Source organism: Rana temporaria, chromosome 13 (assembly GCF_905171775.1).
Source record: "Rana temporaria chromosome 13, aRanTem1.1, whole genome shotgun sequence".
NCBI lineage: Eukaryota > Metazoa > Chordata > Amphibia > Anura > Ranidae > Rana > Rana temporaria.
This window is the reverse complement of record NC_053501.1, coordinates 42,293,612-42,321,118: the sequence shown is the minus strand read 5'-3', so window position 1 is coordinate 42,321,118 and position 27,507 is coordinate 42,293,612. Positions and strand designations below refer to the sequence as shown.

The window sequence follows — 27,507 nt, the reverse complement described above, 5'->3', positions numbered from 1 at the left end:
CAGTAAACATGTGCAGTGGAGCTGCATTTTACCCCCATCACTGCAGCAATGATCAGATATAATTTTTTAGCCCCAGTGATTCGGCAGAAAGTAAAAAAGAGGACCTGTCATGGCTCTGCTATCACGAGGGATGTTATTAATTTCTTGTGAAAGCAAAAAAACAAAAACAAATGAAACCTTCAATGTAATTTTATTAACAAAATGCTTACGCGCAATTGCGAACGCACATGTTGGCCCCCGCACGCACGTGTAAACAGCAACAAACCTGCCTTTTGTTTTATAATGGGGTTAGGGGTGGGGTCAAAGGTGTGGTCGAAGGGGGCCCCGTCAGGTAGGCTGTACGGGGCCCCATAATTTCTAACAGCGGCCCTGGGCCTAATAGATACATTTTTGGATGTAAAGGAATATCAACCTTGAATAACCGATGACAGAGGTCCTGGACCGAGCGCCAGTATGACTGAAAGGATGGGCATTGCCAGTACATATGCAATAGAGTGCCCTGATCTTTATGGCACCTCCAGCAGCGGTCCAAGGCCAATGGATATATAGCATGTAGACAGGAGGGGGTCGTGAACCAAAAAAATGTGAATTACCCACTTGCCTCTCAAACTTGCGGCATCGTATCTTAAAACAGATAGATCGAGCGGATCTAAAGATCCGCTGATCTACGTGAATCTAGCCCTACATGCTGGATTGATTAGACTAGGCTTGAAAAGATAAAGATGTTTTGTCATTTAATTTCAGCTCACAGGAACTGATAACATAAAATTCATTTATTTATGACAAGATCAGCAGGCATATTCATCACTTGCTGAAAATATCCTTATCCAGTGAAAAAAAAAATAAACGAATGCAGCCACCACATTTCGGTACTGGCAAGCTGCAATATAGATTTATTATTTTTTTGGGATTCTCACTCAGAATACAGTATACATTCCTTTTTAAATCTCGACATTCCAGTTACTGCTGCTCATTCAAGTTCCATCATTTTTATTTATTTTTTTACAGAAGGAATGTTTATTGAGGCAGCAAAACATTGTACATATTTCCATCATTTTTCTACTAACAGCTTGCAGTGCTTTTGCAAATACTTTCAGAATATTTTTATTTTATTTTACATGATAGGTTAGGATATTTTGGCACCTTATCCCTTCTGACATCCAACTGTGATTAGCCATCTTTAGACTTCAGGGCATACAGTGAGGATTAATACATTTCTGAATGTCGTAATTGAATAGTTTTTTCAGAGCTTAGTTATTAAACAGTAATGAGAAGGTAGATGTACTACACCAACAATCAAGGACTGATATTGTGTACTTACAATGGAAATCGTGTATCAAGGACTTATCAAATGTATTACAGACAGCATCCCTGATATGTATAAGAGACGCTTGGTGCCCCACTTGAACTAAGCAGGATAATTATTGGTCTACAATTGTCAAGTTTATACAATGAGGATAATAGAGATGTGCAAAACATTTCAATAACAATAAGCATCGCATTTCAGTGACAATATCTGCCAGCTGAAACGTGTTGACAAAGGAATGACGGTCCCTTATAGAGATTTCAGTCTCAAGGTAAAAGTATGCCACAGTGATCAGAGCCAACTCCTCTTTAGCTACAACAGTAGACTGTATTATACAAGGATAGGACTTCAGAATGCCACATTACTGTAAGTACTTGTTCAAGAGTCCCAATCTGGGGACTTGTGATGTGTGAATGAGGAGATTTATATTCCAATAGAAAAAAATAAAGTTGTAGCATAAACTCAGTTTTGTTCTGTTTTATTAATAACAAATAATATATAACAGTCAGTCAGGGGAAAACAAGATATCAAAATGCAGCCCCATCTCTATCCAATGATGCCCATGAGTGCCTTGGTCGTCCAGCATTGGCTCCTACTGCTGTCAAGCTCAATTAGCCAATCAGGAGCAAGAGAGGGGGAGGGCCGAACTGCAGCACCATGTCTGATTGGATACATGGAGCTGCAGCTGGGCTCAGGTACCCCTAGGGCAGCGATGGCGAACCTTGGCACCCCAGATGTTTTGGAACTACATTTCCCATGATGCTCATGCACTCTTCAGAGTAGCTGAGCATCATGGGAAATGTAGTTCCAAAACATCTGGGGTGCCAAGGTTCGCCATTACTGCCCTAGGGTGAAGACTATCGACCAGATTGATTCCATGCGGAAAGAGCGAACATTTAGGAACGGATTCAGACCCTTGAGATCTAAGATGGGTCTGACATCTCCATTTGGTTTTGGCACCGTGAAGAGATTTTAATAAATTCCCGAACTGTGCTCTTCCGTGGGAATCTTTACGATCACACCTTGAGACAGCAACCAGTCTAGTGCCGAAAACAGAGATCTTCTCTTGGATCTTTGGGGACACTTGATCTCAGGAAACAAGGTGGTGGAAACTCTTGCAACTCAAGCTTGTAACCTATGGATACGGTAGAGATTACCCATCTGTCTTGGATCTCCTTTTGCCAAGTTCCCGAGAACTGCAGAAGCCTTCCCCCCACCCGATCGAGCGGAGGCACCCTTTCATAAGGAAGCCTTGGGACTCTGCTTAATAGGCTTTCGCCCCCAGGGCTTTTTGTCAGCCTGGGCTTGACCTTGAGCTTTTCCTCTTGACCCTGACAGCAGAGGCCGTTGTGACTGCCTAGAGACTGATGTCCCTTGTACTGGAGAGGAAGCCGTTTAAAAGAAGGACGCCTACTCCTTTTAACAGGTAAAAAGAGTGCTTTTTCCATTAGAAATCTTTTGAACGTATTTGTTCAAATCATCCCTAAACAACCGTTCCCCGTGAATGAATGAGCCAAGAAGCCCGGCCGAGAAGCCAGCGTGTTCACGACACAGGACCTTAGAGGGGTCAGGTAAACGGGGGCTCGGGGGTGGATGCTAATCCTTGGATGTTTTTTCACCTTAAAGGGGTTGTAAAGACAAAAATATTTTCCTCTTAAATTAAGGTCTGACAGTAGCTGATAAAGTAAAAAGTAATGTTTTGCATTATCTGATACCTGTTGAAATCGAGCCGTTTTATTCACCTCCGTCACTCCTGAATCATTATTCTCACTGACTTCCTGGTTTGCGGTGCGCATTCATTCTTGCTACATCACGGCCTAATGGGAACTACAGTTTCCATTAGGCTTAGCCTCCATGCCTGTGAGGGATAAGAGAGCATCTTCACGCAGGGCTGTAGTCATAGGGAGGGGGTGAGCACATTCTGCTTTCCACCATGAAAAACGACTCAGATGCTGGTGGAAAGCAAGAAATGGCATTTTCAAACCTGGATTACTGTATTTTGGAGGTCAAAAGGAAAAACGAGGTAAGTGATATTTAAATGCTCTAGCTTACAGCAATCAATTGATCTAATAAAAAACAAACCTTTAGTGTTCCTTTTAATGCATTAAGGTGAAAAAACAAGAACCTTTACAACCCCTTTAAGTCTAAACATTGCATCAATTTGACTTTTACATCAAAGACATAGACTTCTGTATGTAAATTAAGTAGTTCCTAAACACCAAATGTTTTTCTGAGAGTTGTTGTTTTCAAGTTAAAATCATTTTTTTGCTAGAAAATTAGCAGCAAATGTAATTACCCCCAAACCAGTAAAGTTAGCCCAAATTTTTTTTGCATAATTGAAAAGATTTTACGCCGCGAGAATCGTGATCGATATCAAAGCAAAAAAAAATAAAAATAAAAATAAATCGGGATTCTCATTTTGGCCAGAATCTTGCAGCTCTAATGGTGGCGGTGCACTTCATGGAATGAATCACTGTAGTGTTAAATACTAGATTAATTTATCTCATCATTCCAAATCACTGAAGCAAGTCATATGTTCCTCAATCCATTAATCGGACTTCCTATTTTGACTAAATTAGTGTGGCTTCTATCTCTTTTGAATTCAGTTTGCCATCCAATTAAAATAGGTCTGCCTGTAAAAAGCTCTATGTAAAGGAGATTGGTCTTCAGCCACTGCTCCCATTAAACAGGACATATAGACAGTGCAAGAACGTTGTGTCTTTTGACCTGGGATTTCATTATATTCAGCACCCGTGAAACAAACCTCTCACATTACAGTATACATCTTTACACTATACCTCTGTATCTCTTAACTACACCAGCCAGGACGTATCAAAGGACATTAAAATTATAGAAAAAATGACATGCGATTTCAGTGTGTGACGCCCCACCTAGGTTTTAACCAACAATTACAAGTGCTCAAATTTGTCCAACCAAGTGTAGAGCATCATGGTTTATACAACAGAAGTCATGAGGGCCATTTCATACACCTGACCTGCTGTAGGGGTCACTGTGGACATGAATATTATTACAGACTAGTACACATCAGGCTTCAGCACAGCACAATATAAAATCTTAATGTAATAATCTACACGAATACAAATATGCACAAGCAAATGGAAACCTTTTATTGTGGAATTACACTGCACATATGTTAAGAAGTGTTCACAGAACAGGAGAGAAACATCTGCACAGATAAAGGACAGGCTTGGTTACAGCAAGTGACAGTGGCTTCTCTTTCCAGATGCCCTTTGGTTCCCATTTGTGGAGACTCTTGATCATTTGTTTCATTGCACTTTAAATAATAGGTAGATGTTTAAAGTTTTAAAGTGATATTAAAGTCAACATTTTTTATTTTTTTTAAAAAACAAACATGTTTTACTTACCTGCTCAAGTGTTTTTTCACAGAGCAGCTCCTGGCCTCTCCCTCTTGCTGAGCGACTCCAGAGCAAACAACTTGCAATGGGGGCACCTGAGCAGGCTCGCTCCTGAGCCACGGCTCTGTGTGTCCATTCACATACAGAGCCAAGGCTCAGCCTTGCCCCCTCTCTCTCTCCTCAATGGCACACCCTGCTATCTTAGTCAATGAGGATGGGAGAGTCCCTGGAGGCTCTTGTGCACATCGCTGAAGAAAGATCAGGCTCAGGTAAGTATTAGGGGGGCTGCTACCCAAAGAAGGATTTTTACCTCCATGCATGATGGTAAAAAAAAAAAAAACTTCAACCTTTCCAAACACTTTAGCACAGTGACAGAGTATACAACAATAAAGCTTATGCATTTCTTATTCCGGTCATGAAATATGAAGAGACTTTGCCAGAGTATCATACTGATCATTTGGCTTCAATAAATACCAAATAGTTGGCCTAGAACAAGTCTGCAAATCAGGAATTTGGACTTTGTCACATACTTTCTCTGGGTAAGTACTTGATGAAGCCGGAACATCAGCATGACAGCCAGTCAAACTGCATTTTCAGGGGGGTGGCCTCCATATATTTTTCCCAATGACAGAGATTCTGTACTTTTGTCTATAACTAGATCACACCTCTCAGTGCAGTGTGGCAACATATATGGAGTCTCTTTCCCAGCTGTATTGATGGTTGGGATCACAGCTTGTATTTTCCTAAACTGGTACAAAGAATACTATCCTGCTCACTAAGGATGAGTTCTGGCGTGTTCGCATTGCACACGTGCAGAGCCCGCCAGGAAGTGTGCACAGCGCTGCGGTAATCACAGCCAGGGAGACATTTCACGATCCCTGCAGCCGAGCATCGGGACAATGTCTCCCTGTCTGTGATTAGCGCAGCGCCGTGCACACTTCCTGGCGGGCTCTGCACGTGTACTATGCGAACACGCCAGAGTTTATCCTTCCTGCTCACATACACGTCACACTCCAGTGAGAGCCATTATACTAGCAGGGAAATACTCATTCCAACCAGATCATGAGAATTCTACCAGTAATCTTGGCGCAACTTGACCTTCTTTACTCCAAATGCCACAGCTCCCTGTTTGTTGGTGTATATAGAATGTGTGTAAATTAATGTTTCATCAGATTGGGGCCAGCTTTGTTCATACTGTTAATGAATTACTAGTACAACAATCAAATATGACCTTACTGACACTTTAAATTGAATAAGAATAACAAACATGTCTTTAATAGCAGACATGGAAGTTACATTTAAACAGAAAAAAACAGTAATCCATAGAACATAACTGGATTGCTGTGATTTGAGTCCATTGAAGGGAATATTAAGCAATAGCTAGTGGTTACTATATATTGAATATCATATCTGTAATTTGTGCTGCCTCACTTAATAGGCTCAAAAATAAAATTAAACATTTTGAACTCAAAAGCATTCTACCCTTAAAGGATAAGTGCACTTTAAAATAAAGTGCACTTATCTTTTTTGGCCCAGTGCTCTGACATAACCAATCCCAGTCTCCCCCTTCACATACTTGCTGAACAATTTTTGCAGCCTCCAGGGATTGTTTATAACCAGTACTGCAAGTCTTCTCTGTCCTCTCCATGTCTGTGCATTATAGCCCAGCCAGGAGACTAAGACCCCTTTCACACTGAGGAGTTTTTCAGGCGGTACAGCGCTAAAAATAGCGCTGTTATACCACCTGAAAAACTCCTGCCCAGCTACCTCAATGTGAAAGCCGGAGGGCTTTCACACTGAGGCGATGCGCTGGCGGGAGACAAAAAAATCTCCTGTCAGAAGCATCTTTGGAGCGGTGTGTATACCGCTCCTTCACATTGAAAACAATGGGAAACCGCGGCAATACCGCCCGAAATGTGCCTCTATAGAGGCGCATTGCGGGTGGTATTAACCCTTTATCGGCCACTAGCGGGGGTTAATACCGCACCGCTAGCGGCCAATTTCGGCGGTATAGCGCCGCTATTTTTAGCGGCGATATACCGCCACCGCTGCTACAGGTCCAATGTGAAAGGGGCCTTACTCACCCCCACCCCCAAGCTCTCTTCTCAATCCTGAGGCCAGAGTTGTTGGATCGCAAAAAGTATGCATCTGTGAAGGGAGAGGGTGGAATCAGTAAGGTCAGGGTACAGGGATACATGCACTTTGTTTTAAAATGCACTCACTGTTTAAAGTGGAACTTTATCCATAACAACCTGATAAAAAAATGATGTTCTTTAGCAAAAAACATACATTCCACATTAATAATTATGGTACTAAAATGAGTGTGTGCTGTAAACTGTCTTCAGAATTGTTCCCATTTCTTCATGTTGGAGGCTGCCATTTTGCTGAGGCCCAAAGCCCCAGCAGTAAATCATAAAGCTGAACTAAACCCATCAATTTACCAGTATCAAAAAAACAGTTACATTCCTGGAATGTTGGAAATGCAACCGGTCACATTTGCTTGTGTCCTCAACCAAACTGTCAAACCATCAAATGTCTGGTGTCATAACTGATCACGTGTAGCACCATGACAGTTGCAGTTCAAACAGAAGCAGCTTCCTTGGCTGTAAAAGTTAGGAGGGTTTAATTCCACTTTAAGACCCCTTTCACATTGAGGCGTTTTTCATGCGGTACAGCGCTAAAAATAGCGCTGCTATACCGCATGAAAAAATCATGCCCTGCAGGCTTCAATGTGAAAGCCCGAAGGCTTTCACACTGAAACGGTGCGGTAGCAGGACCGCTCCAAAAGTCCTGCTAGCCACATCTTTGGAGCGGTATAGGAGCGGGGTGTTTACTGTTCCTATACCGCGCCTTCCCATTGAAATCCATTAACCCTTTTTTCGCACCCGAATATCGCGGTAAATACGACGGTATATCGGCGCTAAAAATAGCACTGCTATACCGTCACCGCACCTCCGCTGCCCAATGTGAAAGCAGCCTAAGGCTGACAGCAGATCGGCTTCTTCAAGCTCAGCAGTGCCTAGAAATGGAGAGCAACCGAGCATGTGCAGAGCAGGGTGAGAACGTGTATTACTGGATTTTAAACAGTATAGACACTTATTTTTAATGTTTTAGCTAGAAGAAGGGATCGAGAAGGACTTAATTTTCTAACTAAAGTTCCACTTTAAGTATGAATCTGACACACATTTTTGAGTAGGCCTCCTTAGTATCAGGAATGCCAATAACCTAGAAGTAAAGTTTTCATTTTTGGAATAAAAACGAATTAAATTTTAAAAAATGTATATATTTAACTATAAAATTTAAATCATCTTCACTGCAGCTACATGAACCCTCATAGTACAAAAAGGTTCAAAATGGAAAGTATCTTTAGGAAGACAGGCTGATTAAGTAAAGGAGTGGAAAATCTTCCACCAATAAATTGTGTGAATATTCCCTACAATTATCAATTCATGTGAAAAGTGTCTAAACATGAAAGAGAACAGGAATTTGCTTTTCACATTACTGGATAACTAAAGTGAATAGTCACACAATTTGGTGTGTGAAGATCCTTAAAAGGGCTTGTAAAGATACAATTTTTTCCCCCTAAATAGCTTTCTTTTACCTTAGTGCAGTCCTCCTTCACTTACCTCATCCTTCAATTTTGCTTTTAAATGTCCTTATTTCTTCTGAGAAATCCTCACTTCCTGTTCTTCTGTCTGTAACTCCACACAGTAATGCAAGGCTTTCTCCCTGGTCTGGAGTGTCGTGCTCGCCCCCTCCCTTGAGGGGGCAAGCAGGAGAGTCAGGACGCTCTCTACGTTACAGATAGAGAAAGGAGCTGTGTTAGTGGGCTTCCTGACTCTCCTGCTCGCCCCCCCCCCTAAAGGGAGGGGGCGAGCACGACACTCCACACCAGGGAGAAAGCCTTGCATTACTGTGTGAAGTTACAGACAGATGAACAGGAAGTGAGGATTTCTCGAAGGATGAGGTAAGTGAAGGAGGACTGCACTAAGGTAAAGGAAGCTATTTAGGGAAAAATGTTTTACCTTTACAACCCCTTAACTCCTTTAGTAAGGCAGCTTCGGAGTTTTGCTACTCATGTTAACCAGTTGGACATTCTCTTTCATTCTCATTTAGAAATAAAAAAAGTCTGACTGGTTGCCATGGACAACAAGAACAATTCATTTCTTCAGACACTTCCAGCCCCAAGGACCAGTCTGTTCTAGCAGTGACTGGCCAAGACATTGAAGAAATGATACACGTCCTCTTTGTCACAAACTGCCACCTCTGTGGAACACTCATTACATTTCACAGGGTGGTACATTTCTGTATTCTGCGTATCTGAAGCAGAATTTGCCAACTGAGCCTTGAATTTCTTGCGATTGCGTCTTCTGTGCTTTGTAGGCTGTTCTGGGAATTTAAGAACTTCATTCTTGTTGACGGTGCAATTCATAACAAACATAGCTCTGTATTGGGTCTTGTAGGACTCATGTCTGTAGGGTGATGAAAGAAAAATACATTCACAGTCATTAAGCCTCAAAACCTTAACAATGCATCACTTAAAAAGATTGCAAGCAATAAAACCTGACTGCTAGAGATATTAAACTGAACTTGAGTTTTGCCCATACAGGATCATGTTAGTGGAGGCCTCAAGCAGCTTCCTTACCTATCCTTTGTTCACCTGAAGCTTTGTTCAGCACATCCCTGAGTAAGCTCCACACAAGGCTCAGAGCTCTCTCGCTATCCACCAAGCAGCAATGATGTCATGTGGAAGGGAGGGGAATGAGTCCTGAGTATGTTGCAACAGTTGAAGAGGATTGGCAGACAAAAGAAAGCAATCTGCTGAAGTGCACAGGGAAGAAAATGTCCATATGTGCCGCACATCTATGCAAACCCCAGGTAAGAAAGCAGAACAGCTCAAGTCCAGGCTCCAACCAGGCCACGCCCCCCAGTGTGTTTCACTCCTCCCCTAAAGCGAATTCATGGGGATCCCCATAATTAAGCTCCAGGGGGAGGAGTGAAACACGTTAAGAGCATGGCCTGGTTGGAACCTAGGCTGAAGCCGTTATACTGTCTTACCTGGGGTTTGCATAGATGTGCGACTCATATGGAAATTTGGGGATTCCTACAGCCTGAGCGGCATCCACAATTGTGGTTTGGGGGGGGTCACAGAAGCTGCTGGAGTGTTAGCCATTTAAAAAAAAAAAAAGTGTATAGTACGTATAATTTTTTTTTTGGATAGCACGATAATGGATTAGAACCTCCATTGGGGCTCTTTTCTTACCGTCCTGAGGAAATATTTCCAACAGTTTTATAGTAAGGTATGGGGGGGGGGGGGGGGGGGGGTTGGGATATTTTAGTGCCATCTGTGTGCTTGGTGCAGCTATCCACTTGTGAACTTGCGAGTACAGGGATTTGTCTCTAACAAAACCTGAGATGGCATTTAAGTTTGATCAGGATTCTAATCCTATCATACTCTACCACAACTAAAATAAAAAAAGGCATCATAAGCAGGGAGGCAGCTTTTATCCTGGAGAATTCCTCTGATTGCTGACAAATCACTTACCTTTGGCAATCCAAGCAGAGCGTAGTCATGCAGGCTGGGCAGTTCAAAACAGCATCACTACTGGGCAAGTCTTGTGACTTGGTTTGCTTGTTCCTATACCTAAATCATAGAACAAAAAAATATATATTAGTCTCCAATTCACATTTATAATTTATTAAAGGGATATCCACTTTATGCTCTGCACTTTATTTAAACACAATGCAACCCTCAGGACCAAAAAAGCCAACTACATGACATATTAGCAACTGAGAGTTCTGAAAGTCTGGTGTGCTTTATATATTGCTCTGTTTACAAGAACTTAATCACAGAACAGCCGTTTCTGGTCAGAATGGGAGAAAAAAAAAAAAAAAAAAAAAGGAGATTATTTGTAACAACTCCCTTTTTAGAGTAAGCTGGCCACAGACGCCGCAAACTTCAAGGGTAAGGAAATAAAATCGCTTGATTCCCCCAATCAACACTGATCGCAGGGCTATTGGAGGGTGGAAGGTGCCGTCCTGGCCAGGAGGATACTCAGTGATTATTGCTAGCGGCTATAGCATAAAAAAATCCAAACGGCTGGTTGTACCAAAGTTAATCGATCAATGCTGAACTGGCCAAGTTATGAACCATCTATGGCTGGCTTTAAGATCTCCTTTAACAAAAAAATTGAAATTAAAAAGATTTCCTTTTACAGGCTCTTAGTAGCGCACACAACACAGCTGCAAACTTTTGATAAGATCAATGCTTTTTTTTTTCCATATATATTAAAACCGATATAGGTTTCTGTTTAAAAAAAAAAAAATTATATATAAGAAAATAGTTTATAAACTAGACCGAAAGGGGCCAAATAAGTTGGGCAGCCACCATTTATCCTCCATAGCCAATGGCAGCTGGTGGTATTATTACACTGGTAGGAAATGAACAACAAACAGCACCCTCACCCTCTTCTCTTTGCATCTACCCACGCTTGATCCCGTTCATCCTCTTCTGGATCATATAGGAGGTCATCATTGGTTAATACTTTTTGTTTCTGCTTCTTTCTTGGCTTCTTTACTTGCTCAACTTGAAAAAGGAAAATAAGTCACTTTGTTATATTTTGATTAGTTCAGCATTGGAGCAATGTTTTTCACTTTTTGTACACATGTAAAAATCTTAATTTTTTAGCCATAACTTTTTTTTTTTTTTATATTTAAACCACCTAAACATGATATATTTTCTGAAAGGTAGAGGCCCTGTAGAACAAAAAATATGATAGTTGCAATCTTTTATGTCACATAATATTCTTGCAACTGTTAAAACACATTTTTAGGGGAAAATAACACAAATTTAGTGCAAACCTACACACCATATAATACCCATTTTTGGTAAAATAAAAGACATGAGATTGCGTTGAGTTACCGTAATAGATAACAAACACGTCAAGATCTTCATAGGTGATGCTTTCAAGCTCATCCATTTAGAGTATTTGTCCCCCCGCCCCCTGAGGCAGGATACCTGAAATCATCATCTGAGGTGCAGACATCGCTAGATCCCAGGACAGGTAAGTGTCCTATTATTCAAAGCCACCAGCTGCAGTATGTGTAGCTGCTGGTTATTAATTCTTTCAGCGGTGGGGAACTCCTCTTTAACCAGGAGTTCTGGTGTGTATATACACATAATACAGAAATAAAATAAAAGAACAGTGATTTGGGGGGGGGGGGGGACGACACCCTCCCAGATAATGAGTCCCCAAGACTCCCAAGTAGATATCTTAAAGCGGGAGTTCACCCATTTAAAAAAAAAAAAAAAAATCTCCCCTTAGCTTCCTGCTCGTTCGGTCTAGGGGAATCGGCTATTTATATTAAAATATGTGCAGTACTTACCCGTTTTCGAGCTGCATCTTCTTCCGTCGCTTCCGGGTATGGGTCTTCGGGAGCGGGCGTTCCTTCTTGATTGACATTCTTCCGAGAGGCTTCCGACGGTCGCATCCATCGCGTCACTCGTAGCCGAAAGAAGCCGAACGTCGGTGCGGCTCTATACTGCGCCTGCACACCGACGTTCGGCTTCTTTCGGAAAATCGTGACGCGATGGATGCGACCGTCGGAAGCCTCTCGGAAACCTGTCAATCAAGAAGGAACGCCCATTCCCGAAGCCCATACCCGGAAGCGACGGAGAGGATGCGTCTCGTAAACGGGTAAGTACTGCACATATTTTAAAATAAATAGCCGATTCCCCTAGTAATAACGAGCAGGAATCTAAGGGGGAAAAGTGCCCTCTAAGGGTGAACCCCCGCTTTAAGGCATGAGTCTTCAAACTATGACCCTCCAGTTGTTCAGGAACTACAATTCCCATCATGCCTAGTCATGTCTGTGAATGTCAGAGTTTTACAATGCTTCATGGGACGTGTAGTTCCGCAACAGCTGGAGGACCGTAGTTTGAGGATCCCTGTCTTAAGACTTATGGAAGATCCTTCAGGTAGACATGGTGTCCTGCAGCACAGCAACCTGTCTACAGAGGTGGCAGTTGCAATTTTTATGTTGCAGGATATTTGTGCATCTGTTTAATCAAGCCTATATTTTCAATATAAAGCACACTAAAATTAAATTTTAGTGCACACAAATCACATTACCCAGTTTTTTGGTAAAATATAAAAGATGGAGATGCGTTGAGTAAACAGTTACCAAATATGTCAAGTCTTAAAAATTCATGTGAAATGGCAAAAAGCTATAGCACCCAAAAATCAGGGTTTGACAAACCCTGGGTACCAGGTAGCAACTGCGACTAGAATTAGCGACCTGGCGCGGCACAGCTGGGGTATTCAGTGTCTCCATGCGCTCCCCCAGCTGCGCGATCGTGTCCGGTCAACCGGTAATTGAGGCCACAGCTTTGCGGCCTTCTGCAGGCATATGCTTCCTTCTGTGATCTGGCGCCATATTGTGGTGGCCGTTGGTATGACAAGACGAAAACCAGCAATGCTAATGGTGTTTCCTGCCTGTTTTACTGCCCGCCCATCTCCTTCCCAAAGTCGAGAAGAGAAGGAAGTGTTTGCAGCCGTCATCTGGCGCCTTTTGCCTAATGTTTTTTTTTGTAATTGCTTTTATTTTTATTGAATTTTTAAAAGTAATTTATTAAAGTAATAATTTTCTAGCAAAAAAAAAATATAAAAAATTTACTTAGAACCCCCAAACATTATATATTTATTTTCTAACACCCTATAGAATAAAATGGCGGTCACACCATATGTGCGCAGCGGTCTTACAAGTGCACTTTTTTGGAAAAAATACACTTTTTTTAATTAAAAAATAAAACAGTAACTTTAGCCCAATTTTTTTTATATTGTGAAAGATAATGTTACGCCGAGTAAATTGATACAGAACATTTCACACTTTAAAATTGTGTCCGCTCGTGAAATGGCGACAAACTTTTACCCTTTAAAATCTCCATAGGCGACGTTTAAAAAATTCTACAGGTTGTATGTTTTGAGTTAGAGGAGGTCTAGGGCTAGAATTATTGCTCTCGCTCTACCAATTGCGGCGATGCCCAACATGTGTGGTTTGAACGCCGCTTTCATATGCAGGCGCTACTCACGTATGCGTTTGCTTCTGCACGTGAGCTCGGCGGGACAGGGCACATTCCTGGCTCCTAACTTTTTTAGCTGGCTCCTAGATTCCAAGCAAATTTGTCAAGCCCTGCCCAAAATGAACTATATGTCACCAGTCTAGAGTTACTAATACATGATAACCCTGGAATTATTGCTCTCTTACTCCAAAGTGCAGCGATACCTGACCTGTGTGACGCAGTTGCAGTTTACATACAAATGTAGGCCCTACATGCACATTTATATGTGTGCACAGGGGAATGTGGTTACTTTTATTTGATTATAACTTCATTTTTAACAGTTTTTTTATTTCTTCATTGAACATTATTGAGATCAGGTGACAGATTCTCCTTATGGACACACCAGAGGTCCATTAGGCCCCTAATGTCTTCCCTGCACTCCAGTCCAGCAGATCAAAACACAGGACTGTGCTTGATCAGTAGTTTACCTGGCATTGCAGCCAGGATTTTGACAGCTCTGAATGCAGAAACTGAGCCGAGTGCTTTTGGGTTTACCGATTGCAGAGCATGTTGCCTGATCTGCTCTTGCTCACCATCTTGACACTCCACTCCTCTGGGAAGCGTGCGACCATGATAATCATTGTCATGATAGGGAGCCACTTCAGGGAAGATTAGGGGGCAATTTACTATATCATAAAGATTATAAAGAAAAAAAAAACAAAAAAAAACACAATTCCAAGTTAACTGGATCTGTGAGCTTGTTTAAACCCATTGACGACCAAGAGGTTTATAAAAGTACTTTGGCAGAACAAGGTTTAGGGCACTTTCACACTGAGGGTTGGGGGCGTTGGCGATAAAGGGTTAAAAGCGCCTGAAAAGCGATACTGCCATGACACTTTACAGGCGACGCCCATTGATTTTAGGAGTGGTGTATACATCGCTCCTAATGCGCCTTAAAGATGCTGCTTGCAGGACTTTTTTTTTTTTAAATTAACATCTCCAGTGAGAAAAGAGGTACTTTACAGGTGCTATATTTAGCGTGAAAGTAGCCTAAGTAAAAAGCACATAATGCAGTGACAGCCTCCTTTATGTTATCAAAACATAATTAAAATTTATATAATGTACTTGACATTTTAAAATTTAGTAGCAGCCCTGTGTGTTCACAGAATACAATCAACATGTAGTAATAGACAACCTCTAAAGTGTTTAACATTACCTTCCTCCTCAGAGTCGGAGTCAAAGTACACAGCATCATAATACTGTGGATTGCTGCCCTCTACTGCTGTAGGTGCAGAACTGCTGGATGCACCTAAAATACATCAAAATAACAGATAAATGAAGAAAAACACTTTAAAAGCCGAGAATGAATTAAATAAAAATAAAAATTACTTTAGATTGTCTACCTCAGCTTTGTAAAGTAACTAAAAGCTGAAAAGCATTATCAGCATCATGTTTCTGATGTAAAGAATTGGAAGGAAAGGTGAACAGACGAGAAAAAATGGTTACAGAATACTTCCTGTGCTCCTAAATATCACCTTTTCTTGTCAAAAATCTGTCTGAAGTGTCAGGAGATTTGAAACAAAGAAGTAAATGTTCTCTGTGCTGATCCAGCGGCTCCATAATGGAGTGTGGAACACACAATGGCACTAGTGACCTGTAACCGAGCTGCAATTTTCTTAGATCATAATAAAGATATTAATTGGAAAGACATTTTATTGGCCACTTTTTCCAGCTCAGCCCCAACATATGGATACTTTGTTCTGTTTACCTAGGTACTCCATAATGCTAGCCGCAACATCGGGACAAGGCACATGGCCTCTGACACCTCATCCCTTTAAAACAGAACACATATGAATTACACAGGTTCTGTGGCTGATTAAGGTGGTAATTGAACTCAAGTGGAGCCTTATCTAAATTAAATTAGCCACAGAACCTGTGTAATTCATATGTGTTCTGTTTTAAAGGGATGAGGTGGCAACCCTAGACACCGCAGCTAGCAAGGAGACAGCTTCTTTGCTAGCAAGTGTCTGCCTTCTGTGGCTAACATTAACCCTTTCGCTGCCAGGCCCTGTGCTCATTTTGTACTCTCAGGTGGCCAGACCATTTTTGCAATTTTTCTTTTCAGAGTCTGTAAAAGATCCCTCTGTGACTGTCTTGCAGCACGAAAAGACGGCGTGAGGAGGAGGAGGTTGGAGAGTCGGCTAGCAGCTGCAGGGCAGGCGGCACTTGGGCATTAGGTTAGTAGGGAGGGGCAATTTTTTTTGCGGTTCGATCCCTCTGTGGCTGCCCTGCAACACAAACAGCGGGCGAGAGGGCAGAGGAGCGAATCAGACAGCTGCAGGACAGCAACTGAGGGATCGGAGTTTGTGGGGTGGGGGGTTCCACAGGAAGGGTAAGGCAGTCTAAGGGAGGGTTAAAGTGAGGGTGGGCACATTAGATATCAGCATAGGCAGGTGGGGGGGCGGGAGACATAGTGGCTAAGCTGCGGGGGGGGGGGGGGGGGTACAATTTAGGTTAATTGCTCAGATCAGTGGCCTATTAGCCACTGATCAGAGCTATCAGTTTGTTCGGCAGCGAATGCTGAACAATTGTGCTATAAGTACATGATCACTGACGTGACTATGAGCTTAAAGGCATAAGGAGAAATTAGGTCCGTACAGCCTACTTGGCCACCTGGGGGCAGTGTTGTAGGTCCATACGCAGCAACAGGGGTTAAAGGGCACCTAGGAAGATAGGGAAAGGTACTCAGGAACTAAATACTGTAAAAGAAACAGTCCCTGATTTACTAAGATATCAGCTATGTGGCAGGAGTACAGGTGGCAGACCCAGCTTGGAAGATTCCAGTATTCCAACAATTGGCTGTAGGTGCTGACAAGGCTATACAGCCGGATTTTTCATTGGATAATGGATAGGTGAGGACAAGACTGTAAGGGGGTCTGAATAAAAACTTAGAAGCAGAGATTACCAATTTATTCCCCGAGAGATATAAGAAATCAGTGAATGATTCAACCTGACAACATTTAATATTTTTTCTTTCAAATGTTTTAGTACTCAGTCAGGCATTCACTTCCCTTCAAACCACTTTTTAGCCCCGATGAGGGGAAACGTTTTGAACTGCTGAAAAATGTTGGCTGTAGGCGACTCTTAATAATAGATTTTCTGGACATTTAAAAATAGGTTTGGCTTAGAGGGTACTCCTGCCAATCGCTTGCTATTAGGAGGAGGGGAACTAGGCAGGGATGTCTATTGTCCCTGCTGCTATTCGCTCTTGCAATAGAGCCCTTGGCAATCAGGATTCGCACGTGTCAGGGGAATAGCATGCAGTGATTATGAACACAAATGCCTACTTTTTGCCGATGACCTCCTGCTAGCTCTGTCATCACCGATCACTTCCCTCCCCAATTTATATGCAATCTTAAAGCCTTTCTCCGATATCTCCAGGGTAAAATTTACCCATAGTAAACCCAGGGCATTGAAAATCTCATTGCAGAGTGCCACCCAGAAAACGTTAGAACAGTCCTACCGGAGTGTCTTCCATATCTTGGGATACATCTAACCTCCTCAATTCAAACGCTATATAAAAGGAATTATCCCGCCCTATTTAAGCGGTTGACCTAGCTAGATGGCATATTCACCTCCCATCGTGGATCGGCAGACTATAATAAAAATGAACGTGTTACCAAGGATACTATATTTATTTCACACCATACCTGTACCACTTAGCTAGAAATTACCTCCAAATATTTCAAAATAAAATCCTTCAGTTTATCTGGGGTGACAAGGGACCTAGTGTGAACAGAGGTACAATGTACACTCCAAAACAGAAAGGGGGGCTTGGCCTGCCTGATTTACATAAATAAAACTCTCTAGGTTTCACTCCCAACAATCCCAAGTTATATGGATGACTATGACCTGTGGTCCTGAACCAATATCTCACATTATGTGGCTCCCAATAAAAGAGAGACCGGTTATATTATGTCCTACTCTTTCTTTTACGCTAGAAATATGGGACAGACTTTCGAAGGACACAGAAATTCAAGTCACCCCACAATCCACTAGCACCGCTTTTGAAAAATAGAGAGTTTACCCCGGGCATCCCTCCCCTTGCGTTCGAATTGTGGACCAACAAGGGCCTAATATGAATAGCCGACCTTTGCGACCACAAGGGTATGCTATCCGAACGATCTCTAATAGACAAATATCAAATGCCATCCACTGAACGCTATAGGTATACTCCAATTCACCATTATGTACTAACTGAAGGTCGCAAGGATGATTTAGTGACATTGACGCCCATGGAACATCTATGTAGTCAATATGACAAAATCAGAGGCCACATATCTGTTTTATATATATTTTGATGTATTTCTCGACTAAACTGAATTATATGCTCCAATGGGAATGAGATCTTCAGGAAACCCTTGAACTTAACGAATGGCACGCGATATCAGAGACAGCATCTCGATCGCTTATCAACCCAGCCCCATCTATTACCATACCATCTATTGAGATGGTATATGGTGCCGGCTAGACTGGCCATCTTTATACCCGGAGCCATCGATGGGTGCTTTAGAGGTTGTGGCCAAGTAGGATCCACCTATCACATATGTTGGACATGCCCCAAGGTCAGGAGATTTTGGATTAGGGTCTACAATTTTATATACACCCAAACCCAAATTAATCTGACGAAATCGGCAAAACAAGCACTTTTAGGGGGCGTGGTGGAGGCGGCCTCCAAGTTCCAGAGGCGGCTTCTCACATTCATATTTGTTTCAGCGAAAATAACTATAGCCAGGAACTGGAGGTTTGCCACCCTGCCATTTGACCAGCTGTCCAAGTTGTCATGGCTAATTTTGAACGAAAGGTTAACTGCAATGGTACAAGGTGAGATGAAATTGTTTCATAAAGTATGGGATCCATGGATCAGATACCTAACAAACAACCCCAAAACGCTCACAAACTAGACCTACTCCCAGGAGATAGGTCTCTGGGCATGGTGCCGTAGTTCATCCCCCCCCCCCCCTCTCCTCTATTTGCCCTTCCTCTACACTTTATGTCCACTCTGTTTCACCCCCGCCCCATCTTTTATAGGAAACAAAATTCTTAATTATTGGGTTTCAATTTCTGTATTATTCTGAAGTGATGTTTTTCTTGCTCACTCTCGGCGCACTATTGCTGATTTGGGCTATGGATGGAGACACCTGCACGATGGAAGGAGCCAAACTCCCCCGGTAGTTAGATGGGGAGCCGATTCTTCCCAGCGGGTAGATTCCTCAAATCTTTTGGAATATTCAATGTATGACTACCTAATTATGTTGTATGCGATGCAATGAAAAGCTGAGATTTTTATACTTTGTATTGTTAAACTTCAATAAAAACTATTGAAACATAAAAATATGTCTGGAGGTTTCCTTGCCTTGCATCAGTTCAATACATTAAGTCACAGTCCCCAAACAAGCATGCAGCAAGTGATATCAGAACTCTTGATCTGAAAAACTGATCCCGATTAGTAACTTGAAAAGTACTAAAGTAAAACAAGCAGGACAGCTAGAAAGCTTCTAAAACATGGGTGCTCAACCTATGGCCCTCCAGCTGTTACGGAACTACATGTCCCACCATGCCTCTGGGAGTCATGCTTGAAACTACCAGCAGCTTGCAATGACTCATGGGACTGGTAGTTCTGTTACAGCTGGAAGGCCACAGGTTGATCACCGATATTCTAAAAGGATGGGTTAGCAGTGGCAGTCCACATATTTTTCTCATTCGATTTCCTTCAGGCTATTGTGATTTTGTTAGAGTCAGTTCACACATACCTGTTCCTAGGGGTTGCCAGCTTCCCTCTATTGTCTTCATGGTAGAACTTAGCTCCTTCTCCATCTCCTTCTCAAACTCATCCTCGCTGGAGGACTCACTCTCACCAGTCAGATATTCCCGAATAAGCTTACGTTTCTGATCAGGTGTTCCATGTAAGAGCACATCCAACTCATCTTCAGAACTACATAAAGAGAACAAAAAATGTACACCGATTTTAGCAAATACAACCACTTTTTCATAACCATCTCTGTTTATTACAAAAAAAACAAAACAAAAAAACAGTACAATAAATATACACAAATCAGAGGCATGAACTTCATATCTTAACCCCAACAAGCATTTCAGTTTTTTTTTTCTGGAAAGATGAATCACGTAATGGCCCCATCATAGAACTTTGTCGCCTCCAGAATTTCCATTTCCACCCAACCACCACAATTACAGTGTGTTCCCAAATAATTCTACTTAGGGTGGGATAAACAATTAACCGATGCCGTTAGTAGCACTGGAGTGGTGTCTTTGTAAAAGAACTTGTGGTGTTTGGAAGATATATAAGCTAGTATAGGCAAATCCTAACACTGCAGCATCCAGCAGAAACACGTATTCAGTGTGAGATTCAACACATTGGAGCACATTTAAACCTAAAGTATTAGTTTAGCACAAAATTATTAGTGTGTGTCCAACCAAAACTTGACTTTAGTTATGGATATGATGGGGCAGGGTTTTGACCCCTGTTGGGTTTTTACCACTATCCAGGTTTTGTTAGAGAGATTCCCCCCCCCCCCTCCTAGTTTCTGCAGCAATTTCACTAGACAAGAAGTAAGGATAAATCTTTACCAGCCTAAAGACAAAAAAAATCTTCCATTTCCTGTCTGGTAAAGGTGCTGTTCTATGTACAGAAAGTTAGGAACAATGGGCCAGATTCACATAGGAGAGCGGCGGCGTAACGTATCGTAGATACGTTACACCGCCGCAATTTTTCATCGCAAGTGCCTGATTCACCAAGCACTTGCGATGAAAACCTACGCCGGCGGCCTCCGGCGCAAGGCGGGCCAATTTAAATAGGCGTGTGCCATTTAAATTAGGCGCGCTCCCGCGCCGGACCTACCGCGCATGCTCCGTTTTCGAACTCCCGTTGTGCATTGCGCGCCGTGACATCATTTTTTCGAACGGCGACGCGCGTAGCGTAATTCCGTATTCCCGGACGGGTTACGCAAACGACGTTAATTTTTAAATTTCGACGCGGGAACGACGGCCATACTTTAGAAAGCAATACACTTGCTGACTAAAGTTAGGGCAGCTAAAACGACGACTAACTTTGCGACGGAAAAACTAGACTAGCGGCGACGTAGCGAACGCGAAAATCCGTCATGAATCGCCGTAACTCCTAATTTGCATACCCGACGCTGGTTTACGACGCAAACTCCCCCCAGCGGCGGCCGCGGTATTGCATCCCAAGATCGGACAGTGTAAAACAAGTACACCTGTCGGATCTTCTGGCTATCTATGCGTAACTGATTCTATGAATCAGTCGCATAGAAACAGAGATACGACGGCGTATCAGCAGATACGCCGTCGTATCTCCACTGTGAATCTGGCCCAATCTCTCTAACTGGAGTCTCAGATAGCAGAGAAAAAAATGAAAGGGGTTCCCGTCCTTACCCACTCTGTCAAAATCTTAAAAAAAAAAAAAACACCCATGTAATGGGCTTGCCAAACCAAGCAACCATGGTAGCTGGGATGGACAGAAATTCCAGCATTTTCAGAGGATAAAGTATTAATTTACAGATAAAAAGCTGTCCTGACAGAGCAAGGTATAGCCGCAGTTACACCTTCACATCTTCTCCTATAGATTAGTATGCTGACCCGTGACAATGGACATGGAATTGGCCGACGATTTGTAAAATGCAAGATCCCACTTATCGGTTTGTAGTATTGATAGTGGTGTTGAATGACATTAGGTCTGATGATGATGATTTTAGTAAAACTGCTTATAAAAAGGTTTTGTGATTTCAATCTAGGTTGCTATAATAGTAAAGTCTGTCCTCCCAAGTGAAAGGCCTTCATAACTCTGGGTAAGTCATCATAAAGGAACGCACATACAAAAGCTCTGTAAACAAGATATGTTGATGGCTGTCCTTACATTAGCTTAAAGAAAATATAGACAAGGACAATATGAGCTCAGATGTTGTAGTTACAGTACACTGAATCCGAGTGCCTGTAGGGCTTTAGTCTGTTTCCAGGTTTTCTTTTATATATGGACCTCCTACACCTCAACATATCCAGATGCCAAAATTTTCTTCTGGCTCGCGGCTTCAATAAGATAGTGCCAATTAAATTCCAGTTCAATACCAAAACAAAAATAGAAGTCTACATACTGACATATAAAACACAGACATCCCACCTGCTATTGGCACGTTCTTCATCACTGGGCTCTTCGATTGGATAAGCATCGTACTCAGGCTGTAACCGGTTCATGACGATACCCAACTGGTATGTAACATTAAGGGGCTCTGCTACTTTACCCTAAAGGGGAATAACATGTCCAATCACTAAATGCAAGATTAAATCTAAACACAAGAGAATACACAACACTTACAATAAACCTGCACTGCAAGCTGCCATTGCTGACAGCTTGAGAATTTTAATTGCTTGGCTGCTGTTCTGATCCTCTCGCTTTATTACTTTCTGGGTCATTGAACCTAAGCCAGTAAGCTGATCAGAAACAGCAGACAGAATAGAGACGTTATTTTCTCACTTGCTCTCATCACACTTGTTCCAGGTCAGCGACAAAGTGACACCAAAGTCCCAATTTTAGAGACTGTGAGCAGGGAGGTTCTTTATTACAGAGTAGACATGCACAGGATCCACACACAGTGTATGGATCCTGTGTGCACAGATAAGTGTGTGTGTGTGTTAAGGATGCGCTCCAGCGTGTTTGCATAGTACACGTGCAGAGCCCGCCAGGAATTAGCTGTGCTAATCACAGCCAGGGAGACATTTCCTGATCTCCGAAGCTGAGCATCGGGAAATGTCTCCCCGCCTGTGATTAGCGCAGTGCCGTGCAGACTTCCTGGCGGGCTCTGCACGTGTACTATGCGAAAATGCCGGAGCTCATCCTTAGTGTGTGTGTGTATCCTGTGTGTACAGAGCAGTGTGTGTGTCTATCCTGTGTGTACAGAGCAGTGTGTGTGTCTATCCTGTGTGTACAGAGCAGTGTGTGTGTCTATCCTGTGTGTACAGAGCAGTGTGTGTGTCTATCCTGTGTGTACAGAGCAGTGTGTGTGTCTATCCTGTGTGTACAGAGCAGTGTGTGTGTCTATCCTGTGTGTACAGAGCAGTGTGTGTGTCTATCCTGTGTGTACAGAGCAGTGTGTGTGTCTATCCTGTGTGTACAGAGCAGTGTGTGTGTCTATCCTGTGTGTACAGAGCAGTGTGTGTGTCTATCCTGTGTGTACAGAGCAGTGTGTGTGTCTATCCTGTGTGTACAGGGCAGTGTGTGTGTGTGTGTGTGTGTGTGTGTGTGTGTGTATCCTGTGTGTACAGAGCAGTGTGTGTGTCTATCCTGTGTGTCCAGAGCAGTGTGTGTGTCTATCCTGTGTGTACAGAGCAGTGTGTGTGTCTATCCTGTGTGTACAGAGCAGTGTGTGTGGCTATCCTGTGTGTACAGAGCAGTGTGTGTGGCTATCCTGTGTGTACAGAGCAGTGTGTGTGTCTATCCTGTGTGTACAGAGCAGTGTGTGTGTCTATCCTGTGTGTACAGAGCAGTGTGTGTGTGTGTCTACCCTGTGTGTATAGAGCAGTGTGCGTGTGTCTACCCTGTGTGTATAGAGCAGTGTGCGCATATCCTGTGTGTACAGAGCAGTGTGTGTGTGCACAGAGCAGTGTGTGTATCCTGTGTGTACAGAGCAGTGTGTGTGTGTTTGTGTGTGTATCCTGTGTGTACAGAGCAGAGTGCGTGTCCTGCATGTACAGAGCAGAGTGTGTGCGTGTCCTGCGTGTACAGAGCAGTGTGTGCGCGTGTACAGAGCAGTGTGTGCGTGCCTATCCTATGTGCACAGAGCAGTGTGTGTATCTTGTGTGTACAGAGCAGTGTGTGCGTGTCCTGCTTGTACAGAGCAGTGTGTGTGTGTCTATCCTGTGTGCACAGAGCAGTGTGTCTATCCTGTGTGTATCCAGTGTGTACAGAGAAGTGTGTGTATCCAGTGTGTACAGAGAAGTGTGTGTATCCAGTGTGTATAGAGCAGTGTGTCTATCCTGTGTGTACAGAGAAGTGTGTGTACAGAGAAGTGTGTGTACAGAGAAGTGTGTGTACAGAGAAGTGTGTATTTCCAGTGTGTACAGAGAAGTGTGTGTATCCAGTGTGTACAGAGAAGTGTGTGTATCCTGTGTGTACAGAGAAGTGTGTGTATCCTGTGTGTACAGAGCAGTGTGTGTCTATCCTGTGTGTACAGACAAGTGTGTGTACAGAGCAGTGTGTCTATCCTGTGTGTACAGAGCAGTGTGTGTGTCTATCCTGTGTGTACAGCGCAGTGTGTGTGTCTATCCTGTGTGTACAGAGCAGTGTGTGTGTGTGTGTGTGTGTGTATCCTGTGTGTACAGAGCAGTGTGTGTGTCTATCCTGTGTGTCCAGAGCAGTGTGTGTGTCTATCCTGTGTGTACAGAGCAGTGTGTGTGTCTATCCTGTGTGTACAGAGCAGTGTGTGTGGCTATCCTGTGTGTACAGAGCAGTGTGTGTGGCTATCCTGTGTGTACAGAGCAGTGTGTGTGTCTATCCTGTGTGTACAGAGCAGTGTGTGTGTCTATCCTGTGTGTACAGAGCAGTGTGTGTGTGTGTCTACCCTGTGTGTATAGAGCAGTGTGCGTGTGTCTACCCTGTGTGTATAGAGCAGTGTGCGCATATCCTGTGTGTACAGAGCAGTGTGTGTGTGCACAGAGCAGTGTGTGTATCCTGTGTGTACAGAGCAGTGTGTGTGTATCCTGTGTGTACAGAGCAGAGTGCGTGTCCTGCATGTACAGAGCAGAGTGTGTGCGTGTCCTGCGTGTACAGAGCAGTGTGTGCGCGTGTCCTGCGTGTACAGAGCAGTGTGTGTGTGCACAGAGCAGTGTGTGTATCCTGTGTGTACAGAGCAGTGTGTGTGTGTTTGTGTGTGTATCCTGTGTGTACAGAGCAGAGTGCGTGTCCTGCATGTACAGAGCAGAGTGTGTGCGTGTCCTGCGTGTACAGAGCAGTGTGTGCGCGTGTCCTGCGTGTACAGAGCAGTGTGTGTGCGTGTACAGAGCAGTGTGTGCGTGCCTATCCTATGTGCACAGAGCAGTGTGTGTATCTTGTGTGTACAGAGCAGTGTGTGCGTGTCCTGCTTGTACAGAGCAGTGTGTGTGTGTCTATCCTGTGTGCACAGAGCAGTGTGTCTATCCTGTGTGTATCCAGTGTGTACAGAGAAGTGTGTGTATCCAGTGTGTACAGAGAAGTGTGTGTATCCAGTGTGTACAGAGCAGTGTGTGTACAGAGAAGTGTGTGTACAGAGAAGTGTGTGTACAGAGAAGTGTGTCTTTCCAGTGTGTACAGAGAAGTGTGTGTATCCTGTGTGTACAGAGAAGTGTGTGTATCCTGTGTGTACAGAGCAGTGTGTGTCTATCCTGTGTGTACAGACAAGTGTGTGTACAGAGCAGTGTGTGTATCCTGTGTGTACAGAGCAGTGTGTGTACAGAGCAGTGTGGGTATCCTGTGTGTACAGAGCAGTGTGTGTACAGAGTAGAGTGACCACGTGTCCCGGTCTACCCGGGATCGTCCCGTAATGTACATATTTGTCCCTGGTCCCGGACACCTTCATTGCGGGACAATACAGTGTCCCGCAATAGAAACTGACAGTCTGGGAACAGGGGAGGACCGAGCCGCCATAGTTCTGGCTCTGCTTCCACCTGATCACTGGTTGCTATAGCCGCTTGGCGTCTGGCAACCAGTGACGTCACTGCCCACGTTGAAAGCAGAGGAGGATTTCACTTCTTCCTCCTCCTCTGCGCTAGTGCTGCTGGGGAGTCACTGCTGGTTCTGTCACCTCCGCTCCAGTCACTGGCTTGCTGCTTCTGTGAGGTGTTTCTGTTCCCACAGCTGTGAGACATCTCTCCCTCTCACTTCCTCCCCCCTCCTGCCCACCTCACATTAACACACAGATTGAAGCCCCCCTTCTCCTTGGCTCGGATGTCAGGAGGGAAGGAAGGGGAGGTGAATGGACACAGCACTCAGGAGGACGGGACATGCTGATCTAAGGTTAGTACACAAAATCTTAATGCTTGGCACTAGCAGGAGAAGGAGACACAGAGACAGGGGGCAAGTTGTCAAAAAATAATACTTGCAGTGATTTGGGGGGATAAGAGCATGCTGTATGTGATAGGGGGGCACTTTAGGAGGGGAGAGAAATTGTTTTTTATTCACCCCCCCCCCTTCCAGAACAATTTCTCTCCCCTCCCAAAGTGTGCCCACCTAGCACATACAGCATGCTCTTATCCCCACAATCACTGCCAGTATTCTTCTTTGACAACTTGCCCCCTTCCCCATCTTCAAAGACAAGCTGTCTGCTATTGAGGGGGGAAACTTTGCTAGACATTCAGGGCAATTTCTCCAGGTGCCAATGCCCCCCTGTCAGGCAAGTTAGTGAAGCCAAGTGCCTGACCTTTTTTCAGCAATGGGCTCCAAGACTCAGGACTGGTTCACACCACAAATCACATAGGAACACGCTCTGCGTTCCTTTGCGATTCACGTGCCTTCCAGATTCTGTGCGATTTCAGCCTTTTCATTTGAATGGGCTGAAACCCATCGGTCTGCACCAAGAGCTGTGCATGCGCTACTTTACAAAACGCACAGCAACTGGATCGCATGGTACTGCTGATCATACAAACACTACATTTGCTACCTGCATTTGGGTAGTCATTAACCCCTTAGTACCAGCCACACACAAATATGCGGCTTCTCTGTGCCTGGGCCTTGGCACAGAGAGGTCACATATTTAAATGAATTGCGATCAGTAGCGCTGTGCCGAGAGCGCACTCCCTGAGCACCCCCTTCACAGTTACCGGCGTCTAAGTGAAAGCTTGCGATCGCTGCAATCGATCAGGAGTTTTTGAATCGTGTGTGCCAGGAGGTAAAGAGGTTAAGTTGACACCCACAACAGATCGCTATGGGACACAAAACGCAGGATTCCCTCACAGCATTCTGGTATAAACAGACCCTTAGTCCGGATACACAGGATTTCATTTGTATCTCAGAAAGGTGCCACCAAAATCTTGCACATGGGCCCGCTGATTTCATACGCCCCTGTCCCAAAAATCGGCAAAAAATATGTCAAAAATCATCTTTTTGTGGGGGGGGGGGGATGTCCCTGAATGGCAGTTTGGAAATGTGGTCACCCTAGTACAGAGCAGTGTGGGTATCCTGTGTGTACGGGAGCGGCTGTCACATCTCAGGACACACCTAGAACTCACAAACTCCATAAAGACTCCAATAACTATGAGCACACCGTAACGAAGCGCTTGCACAGCTAGAAATGCCCGCTGGGTCTTCTCAGACACTCCCTACACAGATACAGTTTGCTCAGCAGCAGATATCGGCATAATGGAGGTAAATAAAATACATTACCGATCCGGTGTATGTTCAGCTCAGCTTAGTCAACAAAACAGCATTAACACCGGCGCAGGCTAATGACTCAAAGAAATCCGTCGCGTAAAATGTGACGTAAAGACATTAGGCAGGCGGGGAGAGCGTGTGAGTGGGCATGCGCAGAGCTCTGACAGTAGTGTTTAGCGCATTGAACACTGTGCGGGGAGCTGGAATAAGTAAAGTAATAAAATATATGTGTGAGGTGATTTTCTCCCCCAGTGCTGTCCTATAGGGAACTGTTGAGGAGTGTGGGAGCTGACTGCAGGCTGTGCATGCATTGTCCTGGATTCTACTA

General features: G+C 43.7%; 1 protein-coding gene across 2 annotated transcripts; it reads right to left on the bottom strand.

Moving 5' to 3' along the window:
* Positions 1-8,665: 8,665 nt before the first annotated feature.
* LOC120920249 (E2F associated phosphoprotein) lies at positions 8,666-27,289 on the bottom strand. 2 transcript variants are annotated; one of them, XM_040332219.1, is made up of 7 exons: positions 27,192-27,289; positions 21,960-22,081; positions 19,558-19,739; positions 14,961-15,053; positions 11,149-11,269; positions 10,229-10,327; positions 8,666-9,155 (listed from the first exon to the last, which is right to left on the bottom strand). In XM_040332219.1, the coding sequence occupies exons 2-7, from the start codon at positions 22,031-22,033 to the stop codon at positions 8,885-8,887; spliced, it is 840 nt and encodes a 279-aa protein (XP_040188153.1). In that variant the 5' UTR covers positions 22,034-22,081; positions 27,192-27,289; the 3' UTR covers positions 8,666-8,884. The 2 variants fall into 2 exon arrangements, with proteins under 2 accessions (XP_040188153.1, XP_040188154.1); XM_040332220.1 differs by lacking the exon at positions 27,192-27,289 and adding an exon at positions 27,027-27,162.
* Between the last annotated feature and the right edge of the window lie 218 nt (positions 27,290-27,507).

Bases quoted from the DNA above. Each gene is read 5' to 3' on its own strand.
- LOC120920249 (XM_040332219.1), bottom strand. From the start codon at position 22,033: ATGAACCGGTTACAGCCTGAGTACGATGCTTATCCAATCGAAGAGCCC. The intron at 19,740-21,959 runs GTGGGATGTCTG...CTCTTTATGTAG, and splicing joins GAAGAACGTGCCAATAGCAG to TTCTGAAGATGAGTTGGATG. The intron at 9,156-10,228 runs GTAAGTGATTTG...ATCACCCTACAG, and splicing joins CTCTGCTTGGATTGCCAAAG to ACATGAGTCCTACAAGACCC.